Here is a 10,000-nt window from a genome sequence, read left to right as displayed (position 1 = left end):
TAATATAGCTAGGTAACCGGTTTCCAATGCCCAGCGAAGTATGGCTTGTCAAATGATGCTTACTATTGTGTGATATTCTGTAACACATCACTCTGATATACATAGTATATGGATTTCAGGCAATGGATCAGTTATATATATATATATATATATATATATATATATATATACATATATATATATATACATATATATGAGACGATATAAAAAGTTAGTGAATTAGGCCTTCTTCAAAAGTAACGCCATTATTATAATTCAACGGATTTAAGTTGCTCTATTGGTAAAAAACTGTTAAAAGTACACGAGTACTTTTTTTTATGAATCTATGTATGATTAAACACGATAACCATAATCACTGGTGGCTGTAACAAAGATCTGTACATTTACTGTCATATATCTCTCTATTGCATATAGTATTATTGTATAATAAAAACCTCTTGTGTATGTTGTTATACGATTAAAATGTAAGGCCATTCATAAATAAAAAATTCAACTAATACTACACTCTCTTTTGTTATCTGTAAAATATATATATATATATATGTGTGTGTGTGAATAAATTTTAAAATTGTATAAAAGACAGAATCGGTATTATTGAAAATACTTACAAGGCGCTTTAGTCAATTTATCAATTATAGTACTGCCATTAAGGACAAAGTTGAAAATATTGTTTCTTTTTGTTTTCTTTTTTTCTTCCTTTTCTTCTTTCTTTTTTTTTCTTTTTTTTCCGGTTCAATAAAAAAAAAAAAAAAATCAAATCAAATCAAATCAAATCAAAACCCACGTCTGATCCAATGCCTGACAATTGGCGAATGTAACTCTGCTTGGCAAATGTATAACAATATTATAATATGATATGCAACATTTATAATCTAATCTTATTTCGGTACTAATTGTTAGTTATGCTGGGCATCCATTTGTATTGTAAACAAAAGTTTCGAATGTACATTCGCAGTACATTTAACTTGTAAAAAAACATTGCAATCACTTACCAATGTAATAACAGATAATAAAAACCGTTTGTATAATATTGGTAATATGTGTAGTCGCAGTCGTTGCAACTTTCCGGTACTATTGTAAATTGTTGTATGTAAATATATTATAATAATATATAGCTGCATCTGTTTAGTAATTTGATTGTATGTGAGGTAAGGAGCCTGTCATCTGAACAGTACGATTTTATAAATTACGATTCTAGGAAATATAATTGACGAGTTATTTATTTCCAAGAATCGTTATCATAAATCGTACTTATGGAACTATTGTCATCTGTAAAATATAATATAAAAGATCCTGAGTTGTACTGTGTGGTACTATGGCTATGGAATTGTGTAGCAGAAGTCTATGCTGGCTTATTTCTGCCATAATTATAATTAAAAATACTATCGTCGAATAAGAGAACAAAAAAAAAAAAAAAAAAAAAAAAGAAAGAAAAAAGAAGAAAAAAAAGAAAACCAACGTATACTTTTTAACCTACAAAAGAAAAAAAAATCTATATCGTATAACCTCAAAAACGTAAATACGTATATACAAAAAGAAATAAAAAGAAAAAGAAAGATACGTACATAATATATAACGTCATACGTAAATATCACTAATAAATATGCATTATCAAAAAGTTTCAAGTATAGACATGATAATGATATTATTCGTGAATTTACTTTCATTTATGAAGAAAAACCTTCAAAATACCTAACCCACAAATATAATTTTCCAAAAAGTAATTCCTAATAATACTGATGAAACTTGTCGAATTCAAAATTATATCAACAAGTATTTAAAAATTATATAAATTTAAGCAAAGACTGATAAAAAAGAAAATAGATATATAGATATATATGCATGTATGTATGTATGTATGTATATATATATATATATATATATATATATATAAGCATATATATTTATATATAAACATATATATGTATATATGCATATATATGTATATATATGTATATATATGCATATATATGTATGTATGCATATATATGTACATATATGCATATATATGTACATATATACATATATATGTATGTGTATATACATATACATATATATATATATATATATACATAAAGAAAATAATCCTCTCCAAACTACATAAGAGAAAAAAACCAGCACAAACACAATGCCCCCTTATTATATATTGTTTAATTCAATCTGCTGCATAGTTGCGATCACGGTTTGTTGATAACTGTTAATAATAAATATTATTACTCTGTTGAGCTGTCGATTGGCTGTATATTGCAATGTATGCATGTGAAAAATATATCATGTACGAGCTATGTCATTGCACATTGCGCTGCAATAATAAAGTAAATATAATTCTCTGTAAGAATATAATATTGTTGTAAATATCTGTAGTCTGTATAACACTGTATAGCATTAAATAAAACAACAAGTATCCGGCTGCAGAATTATCAGTACGAGGTGGGATGGCTGCTCCACCTACGGCATATTTTTTTTACTCATTTCCCCCTTATTAACGTTCATCATCTTTATGATGAATAGGCACGGGACATTATATGTAAACTAGTCTCCCAAACCTATGTACACGGTTTAATATTCGTATCGATGATAGTCGAGTTAGATACGATCTATATAAACTTTTTCTGTACGCACAGAAAATAAATGTGTAGTATGCAGATCCGTTGCATTCGACGACAACGCACTTTCTCGATTTGTATTGCAATTCCGTACGTTTTTAAATAATTTCGAATTATGTGTTACACCCGTGCCTCATCCTGCACAGTTTCCGATCACCTAAATACAGAATCAGCCTTGTATCGTAACGTTATTTCTATCTATACTTGTCGATCAACTGTAAAGATTACGTTTCCTATTGAATCACAAGTTCACTAAATAATAAATTTAAACTTGACTCATCGCACGCTATATCACAAAATGATACTGGGAAATACAATAAAAATAAATAAAAACCTATACATTAGTGATACGAAGCATCGAACTGCAATATTCCGCTTGCAAAATGTTTCGTATCACCAATTTGGGCAACCTCTACGGAATAAGAATTATCACCAGCCTGTGCCTGGTATGCTCTTAGCTTTGGTTCTACAATATTTCCACTTCCGCTCCCCCCGCTATCTTCTGCGGGAAGACGAGAGAGCGGAGCAGAAGCGGTCAAGAGCACTTTGTTATCCACCTGAGCTTGCGTTTGAGCCTGAATTTGAGCCTGTGTTTGAGCCTGAACTTGTGTCTGTGTTTGAGCCTGAGCTCCACCCTGAACCTGTGCCTGACCCTGTCCTTGAACCTGAACTTTAACCTGATGATGGTAGATTTCCTCCTGGCGTTGCCTGTCCGCCACACTGAGTTCGTGGAAACTGACCAGGTGACGTTTGAGGTACAGCTTGGTCTTGAAGGGCTTGTTACATAGAGGGCATGTGACACTCTGAGGGTTGTGGATGAGGCGCATGTGCTGCCGCAGGTTGGACAAGTTACTGTACATGCGGTTGCACACAGGACAGGGGCGTGGGTCCAGCGAGTGCAGTTTACGCAGGTCAGCTGCAACACACACACAACTTGCTCTAACCGGTAGCAGCCCACAGCATAACACGTTACCATAGCATAGCACCACGCTTTATTCACACCATGAATAATATCAAAATGATACCACCCACCACAGGACAGCAACAACCAGCAAAAACCCTATTTAGCACTACCCAAATTTGCTGCCTGCACGGTACATGTATAATGTAATCCTGCAAGATAGCAACTTGCAAGGATATAATGAATTGAATCATAGATAACATAACGATATTGTGGTAAGGGAAAACACATAGTTTGAAAACAATGGTAAGCATGGATCAGCGAATAATGAAAATCCGTTAGGAATAATGGTCTTGGCCTTGTGAATTTTTTTTATGGTATGGTGGACTCGTGCATGTTACACAGAAAATCAGACTTTTATATTCTTGAATGTTGCTAACCGTTAATAAGTTCAAATATTTCCCGATAATCGTGTCAAGATATTTTATCTCGTTTATATTATAATTCTAAAATTGATTTCATTAAATTTCGAAAAGTAAAATAAATAGAGAATGAATGAGTGCTTTTGCACAATCAATATCGTACTATCACTCTGTGCGTGTAACTAATTATTTACTAATCATTGCACTTTCTTAAGTACACTCAAATGCAGAAATATAGTGCACGAAACGAAATGTAAAAAAAAAAAAATCATTTATCATTTAAAATCAAAGCAATATGTACATAGCACATTTATAACCGACCGAAATCGTATGGATCTTTATCATTAGTAAACAAGAAAGCAAATGATGCTGGTGATAGCAAGATGGTTCTCGTTGACGAAGTTACTGGAGCATTAAATTTAACAAGAAGCACTTACTCGTCAGAGTCTGAATGCAGCGTTAAGGTGTAGTACTAATATATGTATATACGCATATATACGCGATGCATATATACGCACGTGAAAGCATGAGAACAAAAAAATTATGAAGCTTATTGGGATGGGTATTTTTAATTATGTACACGCAGGACATTGTTGTTAATGGTATTCGGGCTATATCGGTAACGTTCATACAATACAGCTGATTAACTGCAAACTGCACTCTGTGGACTTGGGCCTATTTTAGCCTCTGAGTGTCAAATGTCTCCTACCACCTACCAAGACCTACCGAGCTACACACGAGCTTACCATTTCAAACGATCAAGATTCCTTTCTCCTTCCTTGCTTCTACTCTCTCATTATACAGTTCTGATGTAATGGCTAGGTTGTTGCTGTTTGTAATGGTGCTCGCACTACCAAAAAGAATATAAATCATAGACTCACCTTGCTGCTCTTGATTCAGCTCATTGTTCCCATGTGAAGGTCCAGGCATACCACCTTCCATACTGGTTCCTAAAATAAAAAGAAAAAAAAAAAAAAAAAAAAAAGAAAACGTATCTTATAATATTTTTTGTTTCAATTCTTCTTTTCTATAGACTTAGATTTGTTTACCACAAAAAGAAAAAAGAAAAAAAATAAATAAATAAATACAGAAAAAGGTAACATTTGTACCTTGATAAGATGGTGGATATGTAGGTAACACTTCCATACCACCATCCAAACTAAGGAAACCACCAGGTAACGTGTTAACTTCTTGTTTTGATGAACAATCGTCATCGCTGCCATATTCAGGTAGTTCTACTTTTGGCTAAAATTATAATATATATGACATTAAATAACAACAAGAAATTAAGATATATTATGTGTACGATAATTACCTCCACAATATCAATATCCTTATAACAGTCAAGCTGAACTTGCGGTTCTATAAGCGGTCTTGAGAGAGGTGTACTGCTAGCACAAGGCGTCACAGTAGGTGTTGGACTAGAGATTTGAGGTGAATCACTTCTTTTACACAGCCTTTTTAATGGTGGAGGGCTCGATGGTGGTGGTGTTTTACTGCGCTCATCGTCCAAACTCGGTGAGATCAGACCACGGCCATTTGATGCGTGAACATTATTCGTTTTCAAGTGCTACAATATTTTATATAAAAATTCAAATTATATTTCTACTTTATAATGCAAACTTTTTTTATAACATACATTATAATATTAATTACCTTTTCGTTGTTGTGCTGACTACTTTGAGAGTCGGTGAGACCACGGATTTGTAGAGATTCAGCTGTACGTAGAAAAGTAGGCAATTCAGCTTGTGAAATGTTTACTTCGCCAGCATACATGAACTCCAGCAGTGATTGTAAATGTTCAAATTCCACATCCCGCATAAAAATTATTGGATGTTTGCAGGGATTGGTCTGTAAAAGTTAATAATATTAGTAAACTGTTTAAAAATATTCTTTTTTTACAACATACAGACTGTTATCAAATAAGAAATATATAAAATATATTTTATCGTATATTAATCGTATTCGAGCGGCTGACAGTTTGACAAAATCATAAAAGAAAAAGTATACAAAATTAATAAAGTTATATGCACCGTATGGTGTTCATTATTCAACGGCCATAAAAAAATTTGTCCCATTTAATATGATATTAAGACTGGCCATTGAAGAAATTTATTTTAAATATAAGAAGTTAACTACTTTGGCAATTTCAATTTAAGAAAATTCTAAAAGCAAAGTTTTAATCGCATTGGCCTCTGAACGGCTGATGCAACAGAAAGAGAGAGATACTATTTTAAATTTTAACATTATTTCATTTTCTATTTATATTTCTTATATGTAAAAAAAAAAAAAAATGCGAAATAAAAATAAATATCGTTAAGGGAACAAAATGTTAACAAAAAAAGAAAAAAAAAAAAAAGAAAAAAGAAAAGAAAAAGAAAAAGAAGGAAGAAAGCGAAAAAAAAATGGGAGAAAACAATAAATTAAAATCCTAATTTTCTAATTATAAAAATTTCCATATTCTCTCGTATACCGTACAAAACAATTTATTAAAATAACACATGAGAGTAAGAGAGAGAGAGAGAGAGAGTGTGTGTGTGCTATAAAATTAATTAATTTTCAATATTTCTTGAAAAAAGAAAAGAAAAATAAAAAGAAAAAAAGAAGAATAGATAAAAATATATAAATAAAAAAAAATATATATATATATGCACATGTAAATATACATAAATACATATAAATGAATAAAAAGGAAGAAAGAAAAAAGAAGAAAAGAGAAACGTAGGAAAAAAAAAGAAAAAAAAAAAAAAAACAGAAAAGAATTTGAAGAAACTTCGATAATTAAAATACCATATACTTTCGTAACAGTGCATGATATTTCGGAACAGTTATCGGTTTAATCGGTTTTAATTACTACTGCTGTACGTTGAAAGAAAGAAAAAAAGAAATAAAAGAAGGAAAAAAAAGATAAAGCAAAAAAGAAAAAAGAAAAAAAAAGAAGAAAAAAACAGAAAAAACAAAAGCGCATCTGCATTGGCGCACGAAGTGCGATATGGCTCCAAATTTGAGAGAGAGAGAGAGAGAGAGAGAGAGAGAGATAGAGATAGATAGAGAGAGAGAGAGAGAGAGAGAGAGAGAGAGAGAGAGAGATAGAGATAGACAGAGAGAGAGAGAAAGAGAGAGAGAGAGAGAGAGAGACAGAAAGAGAGACAGAGAGAGAAGGAGAGCTAAACGTGTCGGGGAGATAAGAAAACGGCTGGGACACGTAGCGCAAAATAGGTATTGTGTAATTTTGGAATTATTAACGGTCGGACGAAGCGACTAAGAAGATGCATATTACGTGCGCATACATAGCAGAGAGCAAGAGCACATATAGAAATATGAAAAAGAGATGGAACGAAGAGACGAACGAAGGGATGACGAAGAGGAGTAGAGTACAGAGGAGAGAGAGAAGAGAAGAGAGAAGAGGAATCGAAAACGTGTTAGGGGGAAACGGGGGGGGGAGAGAGAGAGAGAGGGAAGGCGCGGAATGATGACGAGAAGAGGCGAGGAGGGGGAAGGGAGGAGTAATATGTAAGCGTAAGAAAGAGAGAGAGAGAGAGAGATAGACAGAGAGAGACCGAAATTAGGGAAGAGGAGATGGTGGAGGGGTAAGAAGCAACAGAGAGAGAGAGAGAGGAAGGGAGGGAGGAAAGGAGAGAGAAGGGAGAGAGAGAGAAGAAGGGGTCGAGGGGTGAAGGAGGTAGGAGGGGATAAGGAAGAAAAGTAGGGTGGGGAGCGGGAAGAAACGGTTTTCTAACCTTGAACAACTCCTTGAAGTAAGGGCTGCAAGCGGATAGGACGACCTTGTGAGCCTGAAGTCGCCTGCCATCGCAGGCGAATGTAACGTCGACGAAGTCCTCATCGTCTCGCAACGCCTCGAACTGGCTCGTGATGTTCGCCTGAAAGTTGTTCCACCGCAAGCAAAACTGCTGCTGGCTATCCGTCATTCTCTATTTCACTCGACTCCCTCAAAAACACCTGTGATCACACATCGAGGGAAGGTTTATTTTTCTTTCTCTTTTTCTTTCTTTCTTTCTTTCTTTCTTTCGTTCTTTCGTTCGTTCTTTCTTTCTTTTTTTTTTTGTGTTCCGAAAAAATTTTTTTTTTTTTGTTGTCGTTTCCTTTATTATTAATTATTTATTATTATTGTTATTATTATTATTATTATTTTTTTTTTTCCTCGGGTCGGGGTAACTTAGTGTACCGTACGGCTATCTAAACTTAACTCTCTCATTACTGTAAAAATGTAAAATGTAAAAAGTGAATCGATGACTGAAGAGGAAACGTACGATATAAATAATGACAATCGATATCCAGGTTGCCATCCGCGAGGGAGAAAAATTCTCTAGCTTGGAGCCGCGCATACGCCGCCACTTTTCCCATTGCCGCGAGGACCGTATTCGTGTATATGTTGTGTTAGCAGCAGTAGCAGTAGTAGCAGCAGCAGTAGCAGCGACGGCGGCAGTGTTGTTAGCAGCAGTAGTAGTAGCGGTAACAGCAGGAGCAGCAGCAGCAGCAGCAGCAGCAGTAACGTTTCATCGTTTCTCTAACGTCATTCACACATGACTACTACTACTACCACTACTACTATCACTACTACTACTACTACTACTACTACTACTACTACTATCTATCACTACTACTACTATGACAACGATGACAATGATTGCGAATAGTTACTCATACTACTCTACTACTACACTACTACTACTATTACTTCTTACTACTACTACTACTATTACTCTTTACTACTACTATTACTACTACTATCACCTATTACAACGATGACAATGCAATACGACTATTACGAGAGAACAACACAACGACGCGACTCACACGCAAGCGCATAAACCGAAGAACACTATTAGAAACCTTTCGCGATTATGGTGTAGTAGTAGTGGTGGCGGTGCCTGTGGTTGTGGTAGTTGGTGGTTATGGTTATGTGGTACGATATGGTATATGGTATAGAAGGAACGTGCGCGCGTCCAACCTCTCGATCCTCTTACGAACACTACGAACGCATAACGACACAGAAGAGGAAGGACAGATAGCAAGAGAGAGAGAGAGAGAGAAAATGAAATTAAAAGAAAAAAAATAAAAAAAAAAATTGGAATTTATTCTACGGTATATATCCGTACGGATTAAACGTGGAACGGACCGACAGCGCCGGCTCTATTTCGCGCCATGTCTGCATTGCCGAATTTCCGTTAGGACCAATGATTCCACTTCTTCGTGATATTACCAACTTTGAATAAAAAAATTTCTCTAACAGACTCTCACTCACTCACTAACTTACTAACTCACTCGTCCGCTCCTTCGTTCCTTCGCTCGCTCACCTTCTGACGTATCGTTTTGAACGTCGTGTTTCTAACTATACGAGAAAAAAAAAGAGAGAGAGAAAGAGAGATATGTATATATAGAGATAGAGAGGGGGAGAATTCAAGACTAAAAGTCTTCGCACGTATTTCAAATGATCCATAACCTAAAAATAATAAATAATGTTAAACTGTTAATCCGAATATCCTACGTCTTTGATAAATATTTCTTTATTAAATTTCTTTTATGAGAAACAAATATGATCTCTAATTAACGCAGGTATCGTTCTGAGTTAATAAAAGTTGAAAAAAAGAAAAAGAAAAAAAAATTATATGTAAAAAGAAAAAGATTATTTTATATATAAAATAAAACAAAAATTATATACACATACACATACATATGTATATGTACATATATATATATATATATATATATACATAAATATATTCTAGAATCCCAATGAAATATTTCGACCAATCTCCGAACGATGCATTCGACTGTACCAAGTTACTATCGCCGATTGGTCGTGAACAAATGTTATGAACCAATCAGGTTACGGCTGAGGTAATGTAATAATACGAGTCGAAGAGGATTATGACGCTTTAATACGCTCAAAGTAAGCACGATATTCCGACCGCGTTACTACCAAATCGTGTATTTCTGAATTAATCCGAGAGTGGCGCTATGAACGAACCAATCCGCTCCTCTGCCCTCGCCAATTCCTCCACTTCTCACCACCACCACCACTATCGTCACTACCACCACCACTAATT

The 10,000-nt window shown here is 34.3% G+C and overlaps 1 protein-coding gene across 8 annotated transcripts in view; it reads right to left on the bottom strand.

Annotated features, from left to right (window-relative positions):
• Positions 1–10,000, bottom strand: part of LOC118447802 (uncharacterized) — a 61,705-nt gene that overhangs the window by 48,656 nt on the left and 3,049 nt on the right. For 2 of the 8 annotated variants that reach the window (XM_035880185.2, XM_035880184.2), the window contains exons 2-7: positions 7,670–7,889; positions 5,586–5,780; positions 5,245–5,499; positions 5,039–5,174; positions 4,811–4,879; positions 2,093–3,522 (exon numbers count right to left, since the gene is read on the bottom strand). In XM_035880185.2, coding sequence (XP_035736078.1) covers positions 2,948–3,522; positions 4,811–4,879; positions 5,039–5,174; positions 5,245–5,499; positions 5,586–5,780; positions 7,670–7,858 — 1,419 coding nt within the window. In that variant the 5' untranslated portion in view covers positions 7,859–7,889 and the 3' untranslated portion in view covers positions 2,093–2,947. The other 6 variants (XM_085656113.1, XM_035880180.2, XM_085656114.1 and 3 more) reach the window with 6 other exon arrangements.

This window comes from Vespa mandarinia, chromosome 3, assembly GCF_050613455.1.
Source record: "Vespa mandarinia isolate Hongniang chromosome 3, ASM5061345v1, whole genome shotgun sequence".
NCBI classification, from domain to species: Eukaryota; Metazoa; Arthropoda; class Insecta; order Hymenoptera; family Vespidae; genus Vespa; species Vespa mandarinia.
Note: the sequence above shows the minus strand (reverse complement) of the source record. Positions and strands in the feature narration are given on the sequence as shown.